The 26,992-nt window shown below is 39.1% G+C and overlaps 1 protein-coding gene across 17 annotated transcripts in view; it reads left to right on the top strand.

The window, feature by feature from the left end:
* Positions 1 to 26,992, top strand: part of DOCK9 (dedicator of cytokinesis 9) — a 370,241-nt gene that overhangs the window by 322,001 nt on the left and 21,248 nt on the right. For 9 of the 17 annotated variants that reach the window (XM_058276469.2, XM_058276471.2, XM_058276473.2 and 6 more), the window contains 9 exons: positions 3,944 to 4,059; positions 7,923 to 8,060; positions 8,186 to 8,368; positions 10,299 to 10,412; positions 10,530 to 10,745; positions 12,740 to 12,797; positions 15,270 to 15,376; positions 25,335 to 25,457; positions 26,203 to 26,316. In XM_058276469.2, the coding sequence (XP_058132452.1) occupies positions 3,944 to 4,059; positions 7,923 to 8,060; positions 8,186 to 8,368; positions 10,299 to 10,412; positions 10,530 to 10,745; positions 12,740 to 12,797; positions 15,270 to 15,376; positions 25,335 to 25,457; positions 26,203 to 26,316 (1,169 nt within the window). Of the gene's footprint in view, positions 1 to 3,943; positions 4,060 to 7,922; positions 8,061 to 8,185; positions 8,369 to 10,298; positions 10,413 to 10,529; positions 10,746 to 12,739; positions 12,798 to 13,751; positions 13,830 to 15,269; positions 15,377 to 25,334; positions 25,458 to 26,202; positions 26,317 to 26,992 lie in introns of all 17 variants that reach the window. The other 8 variants (XM_058276466.2, XM_058276467.2, XM_058276470.2 and 5 more) reach the window with 1 other exon arrangement.

A 26,992-nucleotide genomic window follows, 5' to 3' on the forward strand; every position in this document is an offset into this window, starting at 1 on the left:
TTAAATTCATTTGCCTTAAAGTTCAGATTTCTCACTGGTGTGTAGGGGCTAAAGCCAGCCAAGCAGTAGAAAGGGCATTTTAATATCACTGCTTTAAGTTTCAGGGAATTAGATTTCAGGTCAGTATGGGAAAGCATCTTCTAACTGAACTGTCCATGAGCTGAATGGGCTGAGATGCCTCTAAAGCTCGGGTGGACACTTGGAGCTGGCGGTGTGAAAACAGGCTGTCCAGGACCCGTTGGGGATATTGTCCAGATCACTTAAGCATCATATGAAGAGGTGAACTAGATCGTTGTATGGCCCCACCTAACTCTGAAATTCTTTGATACCTACGAAGCACAAGTAGGAAAATTAGTTTAGGTGATAAGACAGTGCCTTTACTATATATAACAGCGAATATATATGAAAATTAATATTTTTCAAAAGTTGTTCATATGAATATCTTTCAAAATAAATGAAGTGTGCTTGGATGTTTTAAATGCATATACTGATGATAGTAAATGAAATGGGTGTTTATAAGCCCACACTTCCCTGATTCTCAGACATAGTGCTTTGGATTCTGAGACATGACAGCCATTCCCTAGGTTATAAACTGTGAGATTATAGGCTATTTCCACAAATCATTTTGAGCATATTTACTCTCTTCTTGTGTGGCTCAAATGGAGGAGGATGGACAACACTTGGAGTTTAATTCTTTATTTTACCCTCTACTCCTTGTCCATCTGTGAGGAAAACGTTTTAAGCAATAAAAAATGGAGTACAGATGAATGGTAGTTTGTGTACAGGTTAATCAGGTCAGTATTTTGCCTAAATATTTGTAGTTATTAAAGCCATATGCCATGAGTTAATGTATTTGGAGGTTAAGTCTTACATTTGCTAACTTTTTTAGCAAGAAGATTCCATATTATTCAGTATTTATATTTTCTCATAAAACTGAATATTTTACAGAATCCGTATTTTGAAACAGTGAAAATTAAAATTAAAAAAAGACAGGAGTTCAGCTTTCATAAAATGTTGAGGCAACTATCAAAATGGAAGTGCCTTCCATGAGAATGCATAGCTAATTTGTTCTATCCCAAACAGCATATGACTACTGGAGGGAGGAGAGGACAAACTCATCTTTCTTGGCTTCTAATATATTATTCTTAAATCCCAAAAAATAAACGTCAGCATGAAGAGTTGTCCCAGGCATGGAAGCCATGTGGATAGTTTGCCAAGTGATATACCTCACTCAGGCTGTGTGCCTTAAGGCTTGGAACAAGGCTGTGCATAAAGAAAGCTGATTGGTTCTATCCCAAACACACTGCAGTTTTAGACTAAATCTCTTACCAGAGTGACGACAGACTAAAAGTAGTATAAATTTGAGCAATGAGTCCTAACAACTGTAAAGCAACCAACCCACAGAGGGCAAGCCCAAGATGGCTTATTTATGTGTGAAGTCCTGGCCCTGTTTTTATTCTGTCGTCACTCTGGTGAGTCTTTTAAACACTCAGGGACAAAGAAGCCAGCGAGGGTAAGGAGGACCATATATTAGCTCAGGAATCCTGTTGTTTTTTAGATGAAGCAGTTTTAAGAAAATCAAAGTATAACAAACTGTAAAGAAAAGGACCATTTCTATATTAAGTTCCTATATGATTCAGGCAAAGTCAGACAGACAGATTTCTATTTGGATCCAATCCTTCTTCTAAAGTAGATTAGAGAGATGGGGTGATGGTTTATGGGTGGTATAATAAAAGTTTGTCATTACTGCATTTTCCTACATGTGTGCATAATTATATGATGCCTAAAATGTATACATAATTATATAACTCAATTAGCATGACACATTGATTATATATATATATGTTTTTGAAACATTGTATTGCCAAATTCTAATTCAAAGTGCCAGGCTTTGGGCCAGGAGTTGGTAAATTCTGTAGAAATTCTTCTGGGTTTAGGCCATCTCCTCTATAATGATCATCTGGAACACACTGAGCCTATAGGTTTTCTAGAAAGAGAAAAGGACAAGTCTATATGCAGAGAAAGAAATGAAAACAATCTCCAAATAAGTTTCTTGTTAAAATTTAGCCCAGACTAAAGCTCATTTAGTAAATGGAAATTCTCAATAAAGGGCCCTTTTGACCTATTTGATAATTTTGGTTGGTCTAATAACAGGTGTTGTATTTGTTTTGTTCCCTCTTACCATGGTTTATGATCATTTTAACAATAACCATCAATATGTTTGTTCTCCTCTTTCATTGTCTCTGTATCTTACCAAACAAACCTTACAGAGCAAAATAATGCTTTGGATTATTTTTTATACAATTAATATTAGTACCAAAACTTTTCCATCTTTCTCTTCTCTGGGAGATTTCTTACCAAAAAGAAAAGCAGAAATTTAAAAAATAGAACTAGAATGGTGCCAAACTGTTTTATGTATCCACACTAAAAAGAGACATTGACTCAATTGCAGTTTGAAAATAATTCAATCCGCAGGCATAAAACCTCAGAATCACCTTTAAAAAGCAATTCAAAATTGGATAAAAGCATACAATAGTGCCTTCATCATAATTTAAAGAGCAATTCTGTAGCGTTAAAAAGCTTTCTGCAACTTTTAAAAATCATTCTATAGTGCTAACATTTATTAAAATCACACTGATTTCATGCTAGTTATTTTTATCTTAATAGTATGTTCTATGGTACAGTGACCTGGATAAGGAATCTGGAAGTGTAGATTCTGGTATTATCCCATTACTTGTCTCAAGAAAATTCCCTACAGCTTTGTGTACTTCATTTTCCTGATCTTTATATAAAATGTCCTCCTCTCTGGAGTATTAAGAAAATTACCTAAATAGTAATTTGATTAATTTTTGCTCCATGGAGAAAGACATTACATGGTGTTTTATTATATTGCCATCTTTCTTTGTAATCTAGTTCAATACTGTAACATCTTTGCATCCCTATATGTATTTCTGCTAATGCATACCATTTCATGATTTAATATCTTAAATTTTATGTCAAACTGCATTTATCTCAGTACTAAATTGATTGTAATGACGCTATCAGTTCACATTTAAATTGTGTTCTATGAAGCTAAATTTAAATGACAGATTCTTAAACTCCTTTCCTTTTCTTAAACATTTCTTTCAGACATTGGCTTTTATGCTTTCTATTAAAGCAGCTAGACTCCTGTTAGCAGTGCAGTCAACTCTTGATTATCCTTCATGATTCTACCTGATAATACAGATCTTTATGTTATTGACTTAGCACTTAAATGGTGGTCACTATGTCCCAGGCAGTATTCTAAGGGCCTCACAAATATTAACACATTTAATGCTCACCATAACCCTTTGAGGTAGACACTGCATTTAGCCCCATTTTGCAGATGAAGAAACTGAAGATAAGGTCATGTAACTTGCCCAAGGTAACACAGCTGGTAAGATGCAGAGCTGGATTCGGTGACCAGCAGCCTGACCCGGGGACTCATCCTCTACATGGGATGCTTCAGAAATACCAGCCTTCTTCTGGCTATAGCTTAGTCAAGTTGCTGAATTGGTTGACTCTTGCCTAGGTGCAAATCCTGGCTCCACTGATGAGTAAGAGTATGAATGTCGCCAAGTCGTTGAACCTCTCTGTGCCCTAGCTTTCTTATCTGTAAAATGGGTTTAATGATATACATGCCTCATAGGGCTATTGAGGGATTAAATGAGTTAATACGTGTAAAGTTCTTAGAATAGCGGCTGGCATATAAGTAGTGCACAGTTAGGCTGTGCTGCTATTGTTTCCTCTGCAGAGTTGAAAAAGAGTTACAACTGAGTGGAATCATGACCAGTAGTCCCCCTTAGCCCTTCAAAATGGCAAGCAGGTAGACAAGGTCCCTGAATAATCAAAAGTTGACTGACTGTACGGCCCACCAGCCTGTGTCTGAGGCCCTCGGCAGTGACCTGTCCTGTGATCCCTGCAGGCTATGGCTATACGGATGCAGATGTTCTCCACCAGTCCTTACTGGAAGCCAACATTGCTACGGAGGTTTGCCTGACGGCTCTGGACACTCTGTCTCTATTTACCTTGGCATTTAAGGTGTGTATTGAGCAAGCTGTTTACGGTCAGATTTTTACCTTTTAAATTCAGTCTGCCTGTCTAGCTCAGCCAGCAAGAGGAACTTATTGTGTGGTATTTTTACTTCAGCAATGGCTTTTGCCCCTCTAAGGAAACCATTAATCCATAATGCCGTTAATGAAATCCATTGCACAGTTAATGACTTGAATTCCCTGAAATATAATAAAGCTTAACTGGTTAGTATATGCCACCTGATGGAAAGACGGCCTCTGGAGGCAGTTAATTCTTGGTGACAAAAAAGCATTTACCAGGGGAAACATTACTCTACCCTCAAGATGATGAATATGAGGACCTAATCATGCGTTTCTGCCTGTAATATCTTCAAACATGTCCAAATGTTGTAGCAATTAAAATTAGGTATTTATACATAGAAAAAAAACAAGTTCAAACACATTTTTTAAAATTTTTCTATCTGCTTCTAAATTCAATGGAAAAAAATTCAAGGATAGAAAACGGAAACTTGTTTTGTGTTTAAATTTTAGAAAATAATATTCAAGTAGGTAGAGATGGACTTTTCAGCCACTGTCTTATTTTAAGGAACCTAAGAATTCCCATTTTTGCTAAATAATTACTTCCATTTCCAGAACAGAAAGGGAAAAGTGAATTAGTAGTAATCTGCTATAAATATTAAAGCAGTATGTTTATTTGCAAGGGTATTTGGGGAAATGTCCAGCTGTAACGAAACACATCATCTGCTTTACTCATCTTCACATCTCATGAAGCACATGTCTTTATTAGAGAGAGTAATAGTGGTTCTCAAAGTGCGGTCCCCAGGCCAGCAGCCTCATTATCACCTGGGAGCTTGTAGGATAGGCACTCTCAGGTCCCACCCCAGACCTAATGATTCCAAAACTCTGGGGCTGGGAGCTGGGTGCTGTGGTTCTACTAGAAAACCACTGTTCTGCTAGAACCCTGTTTGAAGACTCTTTCAATTTTTCTTGGGGTATTTTTAGTTAAAAATCCTATGTAAATAGGCAACAAAGTTTATGACTGTGACTGGCCATGTATGCCTGTGTCAGTGGTAAATTCACAGCATAGTTGGAACATTTGCTTCCCTTCCTCCCCTGTTACCATCTAAAATAAGAAGGAACTCCTAGAGCAGAGGGGGGGGTGCTGACTCGGCAAGGGGAGGCCCCCAGAAGAGCAGCCGCAGCTTCCTAGTGGACAGCCTTCAGTTCTTATTCAGCCCCCTCTAAATTGCTTGCTTAATATTAAAGAATAGTGTTTGCCAGGGTTCCCAGATCTCCAAAGGTCTGCTCACCAAATAGGTGTGAGCCCTGAGAAACAGTATCAGTTTCTAATCGAAGGCTGGTTTTTAATACTTGTCGGCTGAATGTCATTGGGAAAATTACTTAAGGTCTCCGGACCTAAGCTTTTTTTCATTTGTCAAATTGGAAAAATAATATCGACCTCCCAGGATTGTTGTAAGTTGTAAACAAGATCCCCTTGAAAGGGCCTACCACACTACTGATATATATACCAGGCGCCAGTACACTTGGGAAACAAACGTACGTGGAAATACCATGGGCTTTACCTCCCATCGCCACCGTTAGCCAGCTTCTCAGCCTTGGGCTGCGTCGACTTGATGTGTCTCAGTCCTCCCTTCCTTCCCTAGAATGTCATTAGGCCAGCTATATAGAAGGTTGCTGTGTGAGTGGATTGGTGTAAAGTATGAAAAGCACCCACCCTGTGCCTGCACACAGCGAGCACTCAAACGTTGGCTTTAATTTAGCAGTAAACACTTTTACCTGTGTTCTTGCCTCAGTGACCCTGTGATATAAAGGATCTCATCCCTGAGAGCAGCAAGGGGCGATTTAGACCTATAGAATTGAGGTTATCTCTGTGAGCAAAAAATGTTTGATGTTTTATGCTCACCCATAAAAAGGTGAGCAGATGGGCAAATAGTATGGTGTCCTCCATGGCATTAATGTGTGTTATACCAAGCCGGAGGCTTACCTGGCACGGGAGCAGGAAGCCTGCTGCTTCAGTCAGCCACCCGGCCCTTGCTTTGTGGGTATTTACTCAGCAGAGGCACCAGTGGGAGCAAAGCAGAAAAATGAAATTACAACATTGTTAGCTGATGTATAACACTGTGCAGAAAAATCATCTTCCACAGTTAGAGCCTTCTAATTGACCGAATCTTACAAGTCGCCAAAAACAACCAAGAAATTAATTTCTTAATAAATAAAATACTTGAAAAGATTTAAGCCCTGAGTTCTGGTTATTACTATTATACCAGTTTCCTGCTATTTGTTAGATGCCTTCTGTGCCTCAGGCATTAGCCTTTACAACAGCTTGTCAGTTCTTGTATGAATAGTCTCTTCAGGATATTGCTACCAAAGAGTGTTGGGAAAATAAAAGCTTATCTCCATATTCACCCAAGCTTTAACCCCATCATAATTAGGAAAGTAAATGTGTTGTGAAAAGCTGTGGCTTTCAAACTGTGGCTTCTGGGGCAAGCAGTGTTCTCAGACAGCAAACATGTAAGGGTTCCCAAATAATTCCTCTCTTTCTTAGGATGCACTCCAATCATACCATAAATCCATGTCTCATGATACTGTAAGGATCACCTCCAGGTGTCCACCAGCTGTGACTACATCTGAGAATAAGTGGGCTTAAAAAGACAAAACTTAATCCTTGAGTAAAAATCCCCCTCCAATAATAAGATGAGGGTAGATCTGGCTCTGAAACTATGACTCCAACCATAATTTTCTATGTAGTAAAATGATTTGGACATAAATTATCCCAGTTCAGTTGGCCAAATTGTAAGATTGGTTTAAGATACTGGCCTTTTGACATTTTTTATCACAATGATTTTTGCTTATTTGTACAAAATACACACATGTACTCTTTCCCAAACACACACCTTTGTTCAAACAGGCTTGCCCGTATTTGAAGACACTGCTCTTTGGTGTCATGTACATTTACATGTGATGCCTCCATGCTGCCTTCTTGCTGTGCTGCACATCTGTGTTCTGTGTGTATTCAGCAATTAATGTGAATTTTTACCCAACCAGGCTTATGGAATCTTCAATGAGTGTGGATTCACTACTGTGTGAGGAAATGTTGAACAATGATTGGAAGCACTTAATTGTGGTACTCTTGTGTTCTGCAAAGTAACATCCACAAAACGTTGCAATGTCACTAGTAACTACCTATTGAGCTAGGAAAGTATGTGTCAGGCAGCTGTACTTTATCTCAAGTCTTCACAATAGCCATGAAAGGTCAGGTTAGTGTTCCCATTTGACAGATGAGAATGCTGTCTGGTTTAGTAATCTGTGCAAATCCATGCACTTGGTAAGTGGCACCTGATTAAAGTCTGCCCAATTCCCACCATAGCAGAGTGCATTACAAGCCCCACCCCAAAAAAACCAAAAAGCCTCATTTTTAGAGTATACTCCCCCATTTCATATACCCCCATTTCAATGTTTTTTCCCATCCATTAATTAGCTAACTCTAGTAATGATACTCCTTTGTTGCAATTATGGTGTCACAAACATCACCTTTGTGGAGTCCGTAAAAATAAATTCATTCGAGCTCTAGCCATACTAAAAGACAGTGGTGCTTTAAAATATTACAGTTTGCTGGTAAGTTTTATAATTAGAAAAAAAAATTCTTCAAAGTATTAATACAAATTTATGGATAGATTTATTTGTACTACAAGAAAATTCTGTGCTCTCCTAGAGGATTTGCAGCAGAGTTCATTTAAATTATAAGTTGCCCTAACGCATGGAAACCATAGTTTTTGAGCCTGAAAACTGGATGACTCCTCTCAGAAGTGTCTGCTGTGTCACACTAACTCAGCTGTCAATGTGTGTTTTAAGAACCAGCTCCTGGCTGACCATGGACATAATCCTCTCATGAAAAAAGTTTTTGATGTTTACCTGTGTTTCCTTCAAAAACATCAGTCTGAAACAGCGTTAAAAAATGTCTTCACTGCCTTAAGGTCGTTAATTTATAAGGTAAGTTGCTGCATCAATGATTGTACTAATTGATTGCCCAAAGTGTTTCCCTTGCCACGTGGAATTGAAAGGAATATTACCGAGTGCTAACCTTTGTTTGGGGTGCTTTCTCCCATTTCACCCAGTTTCCCTCGACCTTTTACGAAGGAAGAGCCGACATGTGCGCTGCGCTGTGCTATGAGATCCTGAAGTACTGTAACTCCAAACTGAGCTCCATCAGAACGGAGGCCTCCCAGCTGCTCTACTTCCTGATGAGGAATAACTTCGACTACACTGGAAAGAAGTCCTTTGTCCGGACACATTTGCAAGTATGAGCGTTTCAGCTTTCTGATGCAAATTTACGAGGTAGAATTCTGTTTCAGCAGGAAAATCTTGAGTATCACATTTACTAATTTACCTCATCATAAATACTGCAAGATCTGGTTCCAAGAAGAGAGTCATATTTACTGGTTTGGTTTATTTCATCTGCCAGATTGTCAGATAGGGGTCCAAGATGTATTTTTATTGATATTATGCCATTTAAATATTGAATTAACATAGTTGGACTAACTGAAATTCCAATGAATGAATCAAGAAATATTGGAACCTGTGTGAGGACACCTTATCATAAACATCTTAAGTAAGAAAAAGACAGAAAAAAAAACCCAAAAAACCCAAAGTGTTTCCTTTCCCTCTTCCTTCTCCTAACACATCTTTCCATTTAGGGTAACAGCCTAAATGATCAACAATATTAAAGCAAGCTCTGGGAACCTTGCAATATACTGATGAGTGTTGTACATTATTGTAGACTTTTTCTACTGACATCATAGGAGACCTTTCTCTAGCTCTGTGTATTTATTCCTTTTTAAAAAACAAATATCTATTATTTGCATCTATATGCTAGGATTCATGGATACAACTATTCCTGGCCCTTGTGGAATGTAGAACCCACTGGAAGATGCAGTCAAATACTAAAGCTTACATGCAATTTGACACTTTGTGATAGAGGAGCTTGAGAGCAGTAAGAATACCAAGCAGGGCATCTGACTGGGGTTCTGGGGCCAAGGGAGCCTCCCAGATGAAGTGAAGGATGAGTAGGGGTTAGTGGGTAAGAGTAGCAAGTGTCTTCCAGGCCATGGATGCATCACAGGAACTGGTCCTTACAGTGGAGTTTTGAGTATGAGCAAGGGGTAAGTTGCAAAGGACATCACTGTCCCTGTGGAAGGATCTCCTGAGCACCAGTGTTAAGAATACTGTAGAGGGAGTTGAGACCTCCACTGCAGGGAGACCATTGTCAAATCTAAGCCAGAGATGAGGGTGACCTGGATGCAGTATGGTGAGGTTAGAAAGATGAGGCGATTGGATCTGTAGTACCCAGTGATTGATTGTACCTGGGTGTGGTGAAGGAAAAAGGATAACATCACCATTTTCAGCTTGAATAACCAGGTAAAGGTTCTATTCATAGATTTTAAAAGGCAAAATCCTGTTGCATATTTCTTATGTATATGTTCACATAAAAAATGCAAAGGACAGGGAAGCAGGTGTGGCTCAAGAGATTGAACCCCCGCCTAGCACATGGGAGGTCCTGAGTTCAATTCCCAGTGCCTCCTAAAGAAAATGAGCAAGACAACGAGCTGATGTGACAGGCTGGCGTGGTGAGCTGATGCAACAAGATGATGTAGCAAGAGACACGAGGAAGAAAACATAATGAGAGATCCAACAAAGTAGAGAGCGGAGATGGCTCAAGTGATTAGGCACCTCCCTCCCACATGGGAGGTCCTGGGGTTGGTTCCCAGTGCCTTCTAAAAGGAAGATGTGCACACAACCGACACAGCAAATACAAACAACAAGGGGGGAGGGAGAAATAAAATAAATCTTTAAAAAAATGCAAAGGACAGTCTGCCTGTTTAATACATAAAAGTTCAAAAACCAAGGAGGTAAGTACTTTCTTCTTATTTGAAAAAGTAGCAGGTAAGTAAATATCCAAGTGATGTAGGTTTATCTAATTCTCGTTCTTTTATATTCTGCTGATTAGCATTTTGCTTTGCAAATTAAGTACTTAAAGATAGCAAAATCACCTTCTGGAGTAATTCTTAAAAGGGAAAAAGAATGACAGGCATTTTTTTTTCTGCAAGACGGTAATCACTGCTCAAATCATCTCACTATAGCCCTGTCCTCTTGTGTATCCTGCTAACAGAAGCCAAGCCTCAGAAGTCATTTGAATGTTAATTGATTTGCTCACCTTTCTGTGTCCCTCAGGTCATCATTTCAGTCAGCCAACTGATAGCAGATGTTGTTGGAATTGGGGGAACCAGATTCCAGCAGTCCCTGTCTATCATCAACAACTGTGCCAACAGCGACAGGCTCATTAAGGTGTGTGAGCTGGTCCCATTTGATTTTCCTACCCCCAAGACTCTGCCTCGTCTTCTAATGTGTGTGTGTACAGAAAGTAGGTGAATGACACGTGTCCCTCTTCCACCCTTGTTTCAGCACACCAGCTTCTCCTCTGATGTGAAGGATTTGACCAAAAGGATACGCACGGTTCTAATGGCCACCGCCCAGATGAAGGAGCATGAGAACGACCCCGAGATGCTGGTGGACCTCCAGTACAGTCTGGCCAAGTCCTATGCCAGCACTCCAGAGCTGAGGAAGACGTGGCTCGACAGCATGGCCAGAATCCACGTCAAAAACGGGGATCTCTCAGAGGTAGCCATTGTGCAAGCCTCCCTGTTGTTTTTTAAACTTGTTGTGGCAACAACTCAGGAGTTCCCATTTTAATCACTTTCAAGTGTACAATTCAGTGGTATAAATTGTATTTGTAATGTTGTGCGACCATTACCAACATCCATTACCCCAACTCTTTCATCACCTCAACCTGCAAGCCTCTTGATCTGGGTTTTTTAGGAAACTGGTTATGGTCCATCGTGAAAAGAAATCAATTTTGAGGGAAAAAATGTCCTGTTAATTTAAAGAAGCCAATTTAAAATGTGTGGTACTTTAAACAGTGGTGGGCTCTTTATAGTTACCTATGCATTTAAATCTGAAGATTGTAGGAGGATATTTCTATCACAAAAGAATGTTGTTTGAAAGCTCTTTAAAAGCATACATCTTCGTGTAGTGGCCTGCAAATTGAAGTATATGTCAGTTTCTAAACTCCTCTCTAGTTCTAAAATGCAGTTATTTTATGCTAAAATTAATTTTTTCTGCTATTAAGGTAATGGTAGGGCAGCACTTTCTTTTTTATGATATAGTCCATTTACAGAGCTGAAATGTGTTTCTAGATGTAGACAACATGACATGGATGTTGAATATGTGAACTCTGGAGACAGACTTTGAATCTCAGATCCAACACCTACTTACTTTGTTACATCAGACAAGTTATTTAACCTCTCTGTGCCTCAGTGTCACCATGTAAAACAGGGAAAATAATGCAAATAATAGACTGTAAAGTAGATTCTGTGTTCTCATGAAAACTCTGTTCAAGGTGTGTTCCTAAGACATTTAGATATGATCAACAATATTAAAGTAAGCACGTTTCTACTTTTAAATTCTATCATTGTTTAACTTAGTAAAATTAATGTTCTAAGTCTGAAAAAAATTATGTAACTGTTTTTAAAAATTGATTATTCGTGGGGCCAAGTGTGCTAAAAAGTACACATGCCGTACAATTCTGTTTGACCCTAACTTTAAACTATTATACATAGTAAAACTGATTTATATATGCTAGCAGTAGTAATTTTTATGTCATTCTCAATTTTTAAGATTTTTAAAAATGATTTCTGTGGCCCAGGCCTCTTTTTTAAAAAAATCACTGAGCTTCAGTTGTTTCTCTATAAATAAAGATTTAAGGGAGTTAATTTATAGGATTTCTTATTTTCCAGCCATCTCTGGTTTTGTGAAGCTGGTCAACAAACCATCAGATACTTGAGTGCTGTTTTGCACATATTATCATGATATGCCCCATGGAAAGGGACGAAACATGGAAGACGTGGATTTTATAGTGTAGGCAATCCACTCTCTAAGGTTTTTCTCTGTATAAAGTACAGATCATAGTGTTAGCCCACACTACTTATATATATTTACACGTCCATGCCTTGTGAGTGTCAGCCAGCTAGGGCTGAGACCCTGGCAGAGGCCCCTGGAGTGGTCACAGGCCCAGCTGATAATAACCACGGGCTCGTGCATTGGAACCTGCCAGGAGGTTCACTTCCAGGAGGTGTCTTTGATTTTTATAACACTATGGCATCTTGGTAAGAAGAATTTTAAAATATCATCGTAAGGTGTTTGTAATCTTACTCATTTAAAATTGAAATAGGATTTTGATTCAGAATTCTTGCCTGGAAAAAAAATTACAACTTCATCCTTTTTTTTTTTCCTTTAAGTCAAGAGAGGAAAATATATCTTAGGACCTAAAAATTCATGTGTTATTTCTGTGATTTTTATCACTTGGTTCTCTTGAAATGGATACATCTTTTGCCTTTGAACTTTGTTTTTCCACCTATCAGCTATTGTTTCGGACAACTAATCTAAGATTTTAGCCTCCAGTTTTTGACTTTCCCTTCAAAAGGCCAATAGATCTTTAGAAACACTGGGCGATGCTTTGAGATCTTATGTAGGTGCATTTATTCATTAGGTTCTGTCTGTAGATTTTGTGAGCTTTACCTAAGCAATGGTTCTAGAACTCGTGTCTTTTATTACAGGCCGCGATGTGCTATGTCCATGTAACAGCCCTGGTGGCAGAATACCTCACACGGAAAGGTAAGAAACGATGCCCTGTGTTTTGTGAACTATAAAACCGCACAAAGCAGCAAAGGCAAGGCAGAGTGATCCTCATTGAGAACCATTCAGGAAGATTTAGACGTGGGGGGTTTTGTGTGTGAGAGAGAGAACTATATTTGTTGTTTTGTTCCCCGACATGACATTTACTTGCCTTGGTCGGCACAGCAGAATCGCCACTATTAAAAAGAAAAGTAGGTGACATGTTGCCATATATTCTCTTACTGATGGCTCCATCCTTCAAAAACTAGTTAATGAGCTCTATCAGGGGGTCCTTGACAGGCCAATCTAGAGCTGAAAAGATTTTATTTTTTCTCTCTCAAGATAGTTCCCTCTGGGATTGTTTATCAGTCAATAGACAGCTGTAATGGAAGATTATCAATCAGCATTTTCTGGAACACAGCCCAGCTGCCGTTATTGTGTGAGAAGGCAGACTTGCTGGGAGGAAACCTGGCCTCCCAGCGGACGGAGAGGGGCATGGAGTGAATGCTGCTACTTTGTACATTATATCTTTGTTCTCAGATTGGCAGACCATAAATTCTTTCATGAGTTCCTTTTGGTTAAATGCCAATTGCTCATTTCCATTTCTAAATCATCAATCTCAAGCTGTGGCATTTGTTTTTGGAATATCGAGGTTCTTAGAAAAGCCCATAGTCTCCTCACATATACATACTGGAGAAGAGCAGCATCAAGTCTGGGCTGATGAGGAGTACATTAAAAAATGGGAAATGATAAAAAGTCACAGGCGCTGGGCCAGGAAAAAACCTTCTATTTCTGGTACAGCTGGTGATTTGGAATGGAATTTTAAGGGCGTCCAGGTTTGTTATATATCAAAGCCCAAAAGAGATAGAAATAAAAAGGGCCGCCTATACACTTAATAGCATTACTATTTCCTGTTGAGACCATTGATCAGGTAATACATTTCCTCACGTTTAGAAGGAGACATAGCCCTCCGGCGGGAGCCGCCCCTCTTCCCCTACAGCCACAGCACCTGCCAGAGGAGGAGCCGGGGAGGTGAGCCTGAGGGTCGGCCCAGCCCCCAGCGGCCACAGCTGCTCTGTTCACCTGCCAGTCGGTGGTGTGGGGAGCTTCTGTTTCAACTTGCATGGACAGGCTTCACTCTCCTTCCCTGCCTTCTTTTCCCAGGCTCTCCATCTGCTGGCTATCTGCTCCTATGGGCAATGAGGGCAGGCACTTTGGGCGCCATCTTAGTTCCATTCCACCAGAGCTGAGTTACATATTTAAATGTACTTGGGCACCTAAAACTTGGGTGCTTGGCTTTCATAATTTTTTTTTTTTACGTTAGTATATCCTCAGTCTCCTAGAATAATGCTTTTCATTGGGAAATCTTTTGTTTCCATATAACAAAATAAAAGCAAGGCTAACCGAGGGCAGTGACAGGGACGCTAGATCATCCATGAATGGCTTGGTTACTCGTGACTAATACACAGCCGAAAAATCTGTTACCTTACGGCTTACTTTTCCAGGCTTGGTTTTGAAATACTCTGTGTTCTTCTTTTTCCCAGATTATGGAAGGTTTCATGTTTTGACTCCTGTTTCATTTTATTGTCCACAGCCATCTCAAAATAGAGTAGCTGAATATTTCTAGTCCTTCTTCACTGGGTGATTTTTGCACAGCTAATGTTGTCCAGACTTAAAACTCAGTTTCCCAGTAACTATGAGATGAATAAAGCCCCAAATGAGTCATTATTGGTTAAGGAATTTGACCCTAGACAGTTATCCTAGCTCCAACCTTACAGCATTTTTCCCCTAGAGAATCAGGGTGTCTGGGCTGCTAAAGTAGTCATGCCCTTTGTTGATCCAGTTTCTCACCAGGGTGGAGAGAAGGCCTCTCCTTAGCCCTCCAGGCAGTTGTTGGAACCAGCCAAGGCAGCCTCTCAGTTCATGGTCGCAGCTGTTGAGGTTACCCGCACTGAAGGAAGACGGGCGCGTTCTAATCAAATCTGAGTTATGGGTTACTCCCAGCTAGAGTGGGCAAGTTGATGGCTTGAAGGAAACAGTTATTTTTGACTCATATATTTCTCTCTGGTTGGCTTTGGTTTCTTTATTTTTCTTGGTATCTGAGTGTGGGTTATCTTGCCAAATCAAATTATAGTTTATTATTATTTTACTGTTCAGTTGACTCAATAGTCATTTCTCAGTTTGCTTACAGTTTACTTAAAGATTGTATAAGGTTTAATAAAGGTGGGTAAAGAAAAATAAGCTTTGGAAAAAAGAAACAAATTGAGGAAGAAGAGGGTTGAATGGGGAGGGAGGGGTTAAGAAGAGCAAACAGTGCCCCCGCCTCCCCACCGCGTGAATGATGGCCTAAGACGACACATCTCAAATCTGATGTTTCATTCAACACAGACACGTATAGAACAGGAAGAACCTCGAGGTTTGCCTGCGTTCAGGTTAATGACTTTAACCCTCTCTCCTGCTCTCAATTCTTAGGCATGTTTAGACAAGGGTGTACAGCCTTCAGAGTAATTACCCCAAACATAGATGAGGAGGCCTCCATGATGGAAGATGTCGGAATGCAGGATGTCCATTTCAATGAGGTGAGTGCTCCAACTTATGTGGCTCTGCCCTGCTGGTCCATCAAACCCAGGCTCTTCTCCCGCCAGCTGCCACTTACATACTCAGCTCTCACAGAGAGAACTCTCCAGACAACTTAAACAGAATAGCAAAAGCTGCTCCATTCTTTCTTTCTGGGAATTTTTCCCTCTCTCTGGAAAGAGGGTTTAAGGGGCCAGGTAGTAGTGAAATGAGACTGAGCACTTGAGCTTTTCTAGTAAAAGGTACTAGGTGACAGACTTTCTCATTCTTTTTAGCAATTAATTTCTCTTGTCCATGAGTTATCTTACTGTTTTAATCTGACTTTTAAATCAGTGTCTCCAACTTAGAAATCTCCCCCAGGGCCAAACACTCAAGCCGTAAGAAGCCAGATGGGCTTGGAACCAGGTTCCCTCTTCCAGGGTGTTTAGCCCATACCCAAGTGCCAGTATGAACACCCTGCGCCCACACCAGTAGAGACCGAAGAATCTGGCTTTAAGTAATTGTAGCAATAGCTGCCATATCTTTCCAAAACCGGATAACCTTGCAGCCACTTACTGTAACTAGAGACTTTCGAAATGAAGCTAGAAATCTGTACAGATGCCAGTTCTGTCTTGTGCATGCCTGCCTCCCTCAACGCAGGGCAGAAAGAAATATTAAAGAGGAAGCCTTTTATCATGCCCATCTTTTAAGGAAAAATAAAGTTGTCCATTTCTTCGTGTGGAAGGAAAGAACAAACAGAATGGAGTACATGCCTCCTGGCCTGTGCTTTACTTGTTTTTATCTTAACTCACAGGACTTGTGGTAATGGCATAGAATTGATGTTATGGCTTTTGACCACTTTCCTGCCACTGTGGAGGGTCCATGCAAAAACAGCCTCCGTAACATTACCAGTCCACAAATGAGCAGTGTTCAAAGTGTGGTTCCTGTGACCCTCTCAGCAGGTCCTTGAGGTCTTTCCTTTCCCGCCTGAACACCTTTGTAAGGCTGGATTTTCTTTGTAAACTTCAACCAGAAACAACATATCAAACACATTCGATGCAGAGGCAGATAGGAAAATCCACTTCTCCTATTAAGTCAGGCATCAATGAGAGTTGTAAAAATACTAAATATGCTATTTTTCTCTCTCTTTTGGGGGAGAATATTACTTGGCATTGAAAAATGTTACTTTTGTTAACATACAATTAGTTCATTGTTAATGAATAAATATTTTTACTTTTTTTTCAGTTTTAATTTCTAATATGGTAAGTAGCGAAAGATATAATCTATATAAACAAATTTTTTTTGAGTTTCCAGTAATTTTTATGAATGTAAAGGAATCTTAAGACCAAAATGTTTGCGAAACACCACCATAAATTGTCTGATCCCAAAATGACCCTCCAAATTAAAAACCAAACATGAGAAAGGCTGAATTTCATAATATATTGAATGCTTACCAAATACCACGCAAATGTTGGACATTTCATGTTTAAACGTTGTAAAATAATTCTAACCACAATAAATAATATGTTTGAGGTATTCAGGGGGAAAAAAACAAATTGGTTATTACATGGCATTAACAGTTTGGCCATATCTCCAACTCGAAATGCCTGGACAGATTGTAATTTTGTAGATTTTACTCTGAAGTATAAAATGTCTCATTACAGTTCCTAGGCCCACATGCTCTTGGCTTTGAACTCCTTTTCTTACAAGGCGAGTTTCTCTCTGAGAAAAGGCATGACTGCTTTGTCTCCTTGTAGAAACTACCCTTGCACCCATGTGCCAGGTTAGACCTCATGAGTACAGCACTTTGTTTGGCATTAGATAAGGAAAGCAGTGATGCCAAGAACAATTAAAGATTTTCAAGTAAACACTTTTCAGTAACCTCTCCTGCAGGGATGATAAAATGATGCTTCAGATTGCTCTCCTGGTTAAGGTATAGGTTGAAATAATTATAGCCTAATGACTTATGCCTATGAAAACAAGTGCAGCAAGGGTAAGGAAATATTTTGAATGGCACCCACTCCCTGTAGCAATTAAACGTGACGAAGATAATTTTGTCAGTTATTTTCAGAATATGGATTTCCCACTTTGTCCTTGAAGCATAAAGTTGGTAAATCTTTAACAAAGTCCACAGTACATGATGATTTGTAATGATTAGAATGTGACACTGTGTGTGGGGTTAAGTGCTGAGCAAACCATTTACATCAAGATTGAAACTAAGGGGGAGAGGGAAAAATAGCATGTGTTCTGAAAGAAGGAAAAACAGAGATTGGCATTTACATTTTTGCTTTGACTACCAGGATTTTTCTGAAAACAGTGTTTCATTGTCAAAGAGGAAGGAATTTTGGAAAAAGCTGATGAGATTAAGTATATATAACACGTAGCTCAATAAAAATCATTATCCTTTTAATCTGCATTATTAGCTATAATTAAATGTGTTAAGTATTCTACTTAAATGATTTTAGGGGCTCTACATAAAAATACACCATGCACCTAGCCTCAGGCTCCAGATGAGTTTCTCTTGATAGCAATTAGGTCTTCCCTGACTGATCAAAAGAGCAGACTCCCTCCCAGCTGCTTTTGATTAGACAAAGAGAGACCTCTGGGTCCTATTTACAGTAATTTCACAAGTTTGAGCATGTTTAGACTGAAAACCTCTGGGTCCATTATGGTATCAAAATTCCGCATAGCCCATGTAGTTCTGAGATCCCTCTCGCATCTGTATCTGTCAGGGTCCTGGAAGGAATAGATGGCACACTCAAACTGGGAAATTGCATTTGGTTAAAGCTTGGACAGGGTTTAGGGAAATCTACAAGAACTGTAGATTTGCTAGCCCCCAAGGTTAGCAACAGGAGGATTGATGCCCCTCAAACTAGAGGAGCAAGGGAAGAGAGAGAAACTACACAGAAGGGTCCCCCTACCAGGACATGTAGGCTTTAGGAGAGGACTCCATCAACCATGGCACCCAGACAGGGAGGCAGCCAAATGAGTAACTGTCCCCCGCCTCCAATCTCCTGCTGGACTTTCCATTGGCCAAACTCAGCCAGGAGCCAGAGGGCAAGGTAGCCACACCATCATGCAGCCCATCAGTCCATATGGGTCAGCCTCCCAGAGCACAGAACTAGGGGGAACAGAGGGAAGAAAGACTCTAGAGGGGAAATGGAGAACATCGAGCACCTTTTGTCTTACAGAACAACAGCCATCACCATTGCAGAATCACCATTGGGTATAAACATTATACAGAGTTAACCAGGCAAATCTCTGACTTCTATTAGCCATAATTATTTCTATGCAGAAATAGTTGTCAGTAACAAACGTCAAATGTTTCTATCTGCAGAACATTGAAATGGCAGAGGAGGGGGAAGAAAAAGGCACTTTCAGTGATTACTCTGTTCTCATCCAATCGTTGGCAGTTGTCTTCAGCCATGTAGAGTGTCCTAACCAGTCCACTATTCCCTGACACTGCTGTTAGAGCGATAGAAGTTGCATAGCGTATCTTCACTGTTTTAATGATTCTCCAAAACAGTAGTAGGAGGTAATAGTGGCCTTAGCCAGTGGAACTTGTCTGACAACTCCTCTACCTTTGTCTCTTATCAGGACATGTTGTTCTGCTTCATTTTGTTCCATTTTGCAAATAGTAACTAAGTTTCCCTGGCCCTGAGCTAGGTGCTTAGTGATCAGCAAGACGTGGTAGTCCCTGCCATAACAAGCTATATTATTTCTGATGCTTTCTTCCCCCAGAGGAGAAAAGCCTAGGCCACAGCCTCTTTGTATCTGAATTAGAAGTTACCTGAGTTTTGGTACCTGGAAATTCTATGTTAACATATGTTGATCCATTCAATAAATTAGCTATGTGCTGTGTGCTAACTCTGGGATATGTAAGTGGGGTACCTGCCTCAGACAGTTTCATCTAGTGCAGTAGTCCTCAAACTTCAGCGTGCTAGGAATTATTTGACTGCCGTTAATAAATATAGATTCCCATTCTTATCTAGCATCCCTGGATTCATTTGGGTTGTTCTGGGACCTGGGAATCTGTATTTTAACATGCATTCTAGGTCACACATTTACGGTCATTTCCAAATAGACAATAGAGACAAAATTTAGTATCATAGGTAAGATTAATTAAATAAATTCTAAGATGGCATTTAAATGAAAAATTTTAAAACACAGTGTACGAACAGATACGCACAGGCATTCTTGTACACATACACACAGCATTAGTGTGCTATTTCTGCAGACAAATGCTTAATGTTCTCAGTTGCAGTGGTACATTTTAAAATGGAACTGGCTTAGTACATTTGAAACAGCTTCCACAGTGGTTTATGAACTTGGTGCACTGAGGTCTTCTTAAGACTAGTGTAATGTCATAAAATGTGAACTTTACAAATGCGTAAAGTCGACTCGGTTTGTTTGTTTTTAACCAGTTACTACCTAACAGTTCTTCGCATGGATTGACTATTTAGAGAAAAAGTCTTTGTGTTTAAATTTTAAATGAGACTTTTTTTTTTTTAAGATTTATTTGTGTATTCTTCCCCCTCCCCGGTTGTCTCTTCTCTGTGTCCATTCCCTGTGTGTTCTTCTGTGTCCACTTGCATTCTTGTCAGCAGCATCAGGAATCTGTGTCTCTTTTTGTTGCATCATCTTGCTGCATCAGCTCTCCATGTGTGCGGCGCCACTCGTGGGCAGGCTGTGCTTTTTTTTGCAAGGGGCAGCTCTCCTTGCAGGCTGCACTCCTTGTGTGTGGGGCTCCCCTACATGGGGGCACCCCTGAGTGGCACGCACTCCTTGTGTGCAATAGCACTGCGTGGGGCCAGCTCACCACACAGGTCAGGAGGCCCTGGGTTTGAACCCTGGATCTTTTGTATGGTAGGTGGACACTCTTATCAGTTGAGCCAAATCCACTTCCCTAAACGAGACTTTAAAACCGTCAGATCTTCTGCATAACAGCCTTTCAGAGTCATCACTTTTGCACCATTGTCTGGATTAGTTGGTTCTCAGGAGAAGTAGTTGCTGAGAATTGAAAGTAAAGTAATAAGTAGAATTTCTGCTGAGAATATGCCGTAATGTTCAGTTACTGTGTCTTAGTTTATATGGCTCTTCATAGTTTCGTATTTCTATATGGTCTCTCTAACTTAACTATGGATAGTTATTGGTTAATTCTATCTAAAGAATTGTTATTAGATGGGCCAGTTGTAAACATCTAGATATAGAATTGGCATTAGCTTGAATAAATTTCCTTACCAAATTAAACTTTGATGTTGTAGTCCACCCTCTACTTTCACAAGAGAAGGATTTGCCATTTTTATAAAGGTCATTTTTAGTTTATTATGACAAATCTCTACTAACTCTTCTTATTTATAGTTTACATTATCATTTCTTTACAATAATAAGCAATATTCATATAAACTGCAGATCCCGAGTGCCTTCTGGATCAGAAAAGAAAGATAAGATAATGTTCAATGGAATTTAAATGTTGGTAATATTATTTCCTGATCCTTTGACAGCCATCAAATTATGATACTTATCTCATAATTATCCCATCCCCAACCATTCTTTCTCAAGAGTTTGTTTCTACAGATAATGTCCATCTTTTTTTTTATTGAATGTGGCAAGTTTTTTCATAATGAACTCAATTATCTATAATGTTGATATCCTACTTAAACCATGCTTCTTTGTTATTGTTATTAAATTTTCCACATATTTATCGAAAAGTGAAACTTCAAGGTTCATAAATAAAGTCATTTTAATTTAAGTAAGGGAAAAAATAAGAGTAAAAATAGTTTTCCATCTTAGTTTACCAGCTAGGGGCATTTAGCCCAGAATATACTCTACTGATAAATATTTATTAGGTGACTAAATCTAAGACAATTTAAATATACCTGAAAGACTTCTAAACACAGACACTTTACTTGAAAAGACACATCATTTTAAAATCAAATAATATCTTCTTTTCTTAATGTTGATGTATATTTATGTATGTTCTTGCACCTCACAAAATTATCCATGTTCAAGTATTAATTTCTTGTTGACATAGAAAACGTTGTGCCAATTTTGCCTACATTGAACCCTTCCCATCTCCTTAGCTTCATTTCCTGCCCCTCTCTGATTCAGATTTTATACTCCAACCTGTGAAACTACTATAAATTCCCACTCACATATACACATGGTGTTTTCACTCCTGTGCCTTGGCCAATTCTGTTCCCTCCACCTGGACTGCCTGCCCTCATTTTCTTCCTCCTCTCTTCCTTCACTGTCACCTAATTTTTGCTCGTCTATTTTTTTCATTTATATTTTTCACTGTCACCTAACTTCTCATCTATTTTTTTCATTTATATTTTAAATTATAGTAACATAAACGTAAAACATGCCATTTTAACCATTTTTAAGTATATGATTCAGTGGCACTAATTGCGTTTACAGTGTTGTGGTACTGTTACCACCATCCATTACCAAGACTTTCTCATCACCCCTAACAGAAACCCTGTGTCTATTTAGTAATAAATTCTCATCCCCTCTTCCCCCAGCCCTTGGTAATCTCTCCTTTCTATCTCTGTGAATTTCTTATTCTGGATATTTCGTGTTAAGTGGAATCATGCAGTGTTTTTCCTTTTGTGTCTGGCTTGTTTTACTCAGCATAATATTTTCAAGGTTCATCCATGCTGTAGCATGTATCAGAACTTCATTCCTTTTAATGGCTGAATAATAGTCCATTGCATGGTTCTACCACATTTTGTTTATCCATCGATTTGTTGTGGGCACTTGGGTTGCTTCCACCTATTGGCTACTCTGGATAATACTGCTAAGAACATAGGTGTACAAGGATCTCTGAATCCCTGCTTGGAATTCTTTGGAGTTTCTTGCTCATCTTTCAAGCTTCAGTAAATCATTACTTTCTCTACCTTCCATACTTCCCCTTTCGCTCATCACCTCATAGATGCCACTCCTACCTGCCTCCCTGCACTTATTGGTGCACTTACCACTGTTTTTTATAACCTCTTTATGGATCTTTCTCCCATACTAGACTCTGAGCTCCATGAGAACAGAGAAGGTACCGTATTCACTTGACAGCTGGCCTCCCCAATACTGACCCAGAGCCCCACTGACTGATAAATAAACCCCTGTTGCTCTCGATTCAGAGTGTCTGCCCTTGTGACTTGCATGGGCATGTGTTTGAAATCATTATTTTCTTCTGTCCTCAGTATCTTAATTTGTATACCTACATCTTCCAATTAGTGGTCGTTGAGTCTCTAGTACATCAGTTCTAGCTACTCTGAAGGATAACTGTGTGTGTCTTCGAGGACCCCCGTCCCAAAGCAATTTCATTTGTATCACAAGACTAATAGACCATCCAAAACCCACCCTCCACATTTGGTGAAAACCTATCAAACTAAAGTAGGGAAACGTGATTTTATTTATATAGATTTGTTTGATAACCCTACTGCCATATTCAATGCCTTGCACAAATAGATGCTTTGTAAAATGTTCAAATGAATGATTACATGAATTAATTAATTAATCAGTTATAGTAAAGGTGCATAGTTATAACTTTTATAACTTTTCAGAATAATTTTCAACTTCCTATGAGATTGCATTAAAATTACTCCAGATTCTTATTCTGCTATAACTTCAGTGGCATGGAATTAAGAATTTTTAAGTATCTTTCACAATTATCAGGGTGTCATCATTGTACATTCATGACTACAGTGTGGACCCATGGCATTCTAGTGGTAACAATGGTAGTTTTTCACAGAAAGTTTACATTTCTCTGTAAAAAGCCCACTAATAAGGAACAGAAGAAGCCAAATAATCAGTCTATGACTTAAGATTAAGAAAAATTTTAAGTAGGAAAACTTATTTGCCTTTTGATTGTCTCGTTATATGGAGAATTGTGTTGGTTGTACAATGTTCTCATCCTTGGTGAGAAATTGTGTCATTTCAGAATTCTTCTACATCGACTCCAGTCCCTGGTAATATCAGTACCCCTGATAATTAAGATATTCAATGAATACTCATCAGCAGTGTTTTTAATGAAAAAAACATACAAGAAATGCAAGACTTTGATAAAGGGAATCTTAATTAACCCATTTCCCTGTGTTAAAGATAGCCCCCTGATGCCTGAACATTTGGCAATGCCTGGAAACATTTTTGATGGCCACAACTTGGGGAGGGAGCAGTGCTACTGGCACTAGTGGGTAGAGGCTGGGGGTGCTGTTAAACATTCTACAGTGCACAGGACAACCCCCAACAACAAAGAATTACTCAACCCAAAATGTCACTATAGAGAATCCCTGCTGTGAAGCTACAGTGGTTATCAAGACATTGTGGTATTGGCACTAGAGTAGACATAGTTCAATAGAACAGAAAAATACCAGAAATAGACCTACAAATATAAGATTAATTGATTTTTACAAAGATTCAAAGGCAACTCAATGGAAAAATGATCATTTTTCATCAGATGATGCCGGAATCATTTGACATCCATGTGCCAAAAGAAATTAAAGAACCCCTCAACCCATACTTCACACCATATTAAAAAATAACTCAAAATATACCATAGACCTAAATGTAACTTGTAAAACTATAAAACTTCTGGGAAACAACAAAGGAGAAATGCTTTGTAAACTTGGGTTAAAGATTTCTTAGATATAACACATAAAGCACAGACCATAAAATAAAAACTTGATAAATTGGACTTCATCAAAATTAAAAACTTCTGTTTTTCAAAAGACCATGTTGAGAAAATCCAGAGATAAGCTACAGATTGGAAGAAATATTTACAAATCACATATATGATTAAGGACTTCTTAAAACCTAATAATAAGAAAAATAACACAGAAAAATGAGCCAAATGATTTGAACCAGAGACATCTCTAAAGATATGCAGAGTGCCAAATAAACACATGAAAATGTACTCAATGTCATTAGTGAAACCCCATTCAAAAAGGTTTCATCAATAAGGGGTCAAGTATTGGCTCCCCTTAGGAAATTCCACTCAATGATTGACAATAACCATGGTGAATCCAGAGGTTTAACAAAGTTACCAATGATACAGTTGCTTTTAGAGGAAGGTTTGGGGTTTCTCCACTGTTCCAAAGGCAGCCAAGCCCCTTTCAAGACCATAAGATGGATGCCAGCCCCAGTTAAAACCGCTCATGTACTCTCTGGTGAGAACATTTCTGTCCCAGCATTCCAAGCTGAGGTCCTAAAACTCACCCTGATTGGTCAGTGTAGGTCATGTGCACACTCATGATAAAGCAATGGCTGGCAAAGAGATGGGATTATGCTGATTAGTTTAAATCTGATGCTATGTACAGAACTCTGTATTGACCAGGTGCCGTTTTCCTCAGAATTCTTCCTTTCGTCACCTAGAAGGGAAAATAGCCCCCCTTCCTTCCTCCCTGGGCTGGCAAGGTAGTCCAATTTCTCTTACGTGATCACTTAGCAAATAAGGTACTAAAAGCATCCACTTCCTCCAAAGTTCAAGAGCTTTATGGAGGCAAGGTGGCTATTCAAAGTTCAGTGGCAGAATTTCAAAGGAAGGAAAAGATGAAGAGGTAGGCACAGTGCCTACCACTACACCCCTAAATTGCTGAGATGTTTAATTCGGGGTGAAGTCATATGCTTAGTAACTATCCATGTCACAGTTCTTCAGAAAGGGGGGAAATATATATATATATGAAAAGAAAAGCTATAAATGTCCATTTTTTCCATGGAGTTAACTGTCATACAGTCAACTGTAGTATGGCCCTATTTTATTTTCACTTGTAAACATGACTGAAAAAATGGATCCTGAGAAAAAGAACATAATTATGAGTTGTTAAAAACATGGACTTTAAGAGTTTAAAACTATTGTACATTTTGGAATTGTCTCGATATTATTTTCCTTCTAGCCCTCACCAGTTATGCATTCGGTGAGGAATACTGTGTTCCATTCCCCGCTTCATAATGTTCTTTTCTGGCTGGTGCCCTTTCTCTGACTAGGACGTGCTGATTGAGCTCCTGGAGCAGTGTGCAGATGGCCTCTGGAAGGCTGAGCGCTATGAGCTGATTGCCTACATCTATAAGCTCATCATCCCTGTTTATGAGAAGCGGAGGGATTTTGAGGTACCTGAGTGTATTTTTTCCTTAATTTGAGAGAACAGTTGAGTGATGTGTGCTTTAAGATCTACTCTTTTTGTAAAGAAAGCAAGCAGGCTGCTGTTGAGTGCTGAACAAGTGGTCTCTGTCCCTCCACATTTCACGGTACATGGCTACCCTTCACTAGCCTCAAAGAGTCAGCAGTGACATACACCCGGGCACCACCTCTTCACAGACCCCAGCATCGACTGCAAACAGTCAGGGTTACCACCTTGGCATTCCACTTGAAAAGGTTGCTATGTATAGAACCCTGTAATAGCCAGGTGCCCTTTCCCTCAGAACTCTTCCTTGCTTTAGCCACATGGGAAAATAGCGTCCCTTCCATCCTCCCCGGGCTGGCAAAGTAGTCCGGTTTCTCTTAAATGATCACATATCAAATAAAGTATTAAAAGCAAAGAGTAAAAAGGCCATCAAAGGACTTTATCATTGCTGACATTTCATGTTACTTGAAAACAGAATTTGCTTACCATCATGTGGACATGTGACCTCTTAAAATCCAGGGTTGGTGGGTCATTATATGCCAAGTTGGCCCTTTGGGTAGGAGACATTACAATTCAGAAACGGTCACTGCAAATTATACAGTCAAAAATCTACTCTTGATGTTGTACTCAAGCCTAAAATATTTCACCTTCCTTATCATATTTAGCCCTTATTTTAAAATTGATCCAACTCTTTGCAAGTGGGAAAAAATGGTTTTTTTCCTAATTTGCAGAGGCTCGCCCATCTGTATGACACCCTGCACCGGGCCTACAGCAAAGTGACAGAGGTCATGCACTCCGGTCGCAGGCTCCTGGGCACCTACTTCCGAGTGGCCTTCTTTGGACAGGTGAGTCACACCACTCCCTTTTGAAGACTGTCTTCAGTCTTTTTTTTCTCTTTTTTAATTCAATAAAGTTATATTTTGTAAATTTTCTGTTTTAACTTCTATAAATGCTATTTTGATGACTATGACATATAGTATGATTCTCATCTTCCTCAGTAAACTTTCTGCTTTTTCTTTCTTCCTGTCTTTATTACTTTCTTAAGGCAGCGGTAAGTTCTCCCTCCATAAGATACTCCTAGCATCATCTTTGGTACTTAAGTGTGGTTTGCCAGTTTCCATTTCAAGTCTGTATGTATATCTGTCTAGTCATTAAAAACTCTCCAAAAACAATTAACATTCTATTTCATTTACAGAAATAAATCACCTGTTTCCTTATGCATCTGTACTGCATGTTTTAAACCAAAATTAAGACTTCTTGGTTTCCTTTGTGCCTGTGCATCTATCTTTTGTAATACAATATCTCCACAATATATTTACCATGGTAATATTTCAAAAGCCCTATATGGAAGCCTTCATTTAAATTTAACTTAAATTTTAACCTTCAAGTCTCTAACATTATTAAATGGTATAAATTATCCATTTATGTAGGGTGTGTGGTTTTCTCTGAGTATTATATAACCTTAAACTTATTTTGTTATTGTCTTTTATAACTATAGCAATACCAGTTTACAGACAGTGA

Source organism: Dasypus novemcinctus, chromosome 15 (genome assembly GCF_030445035.2).
Source record: "Dasypus novemcinctus isolate mDasNov1 chromosome 15, mDasNov1.1.hap2, whole genome shotgun sequence".
In the NCBI taxonomy this organism is placed as follows: Eukaryota; Metazoa; Chordata; class Mammalia; order Cingulata; family Dasypodidae; genus Dasypus; species Dasypus novemcinctus.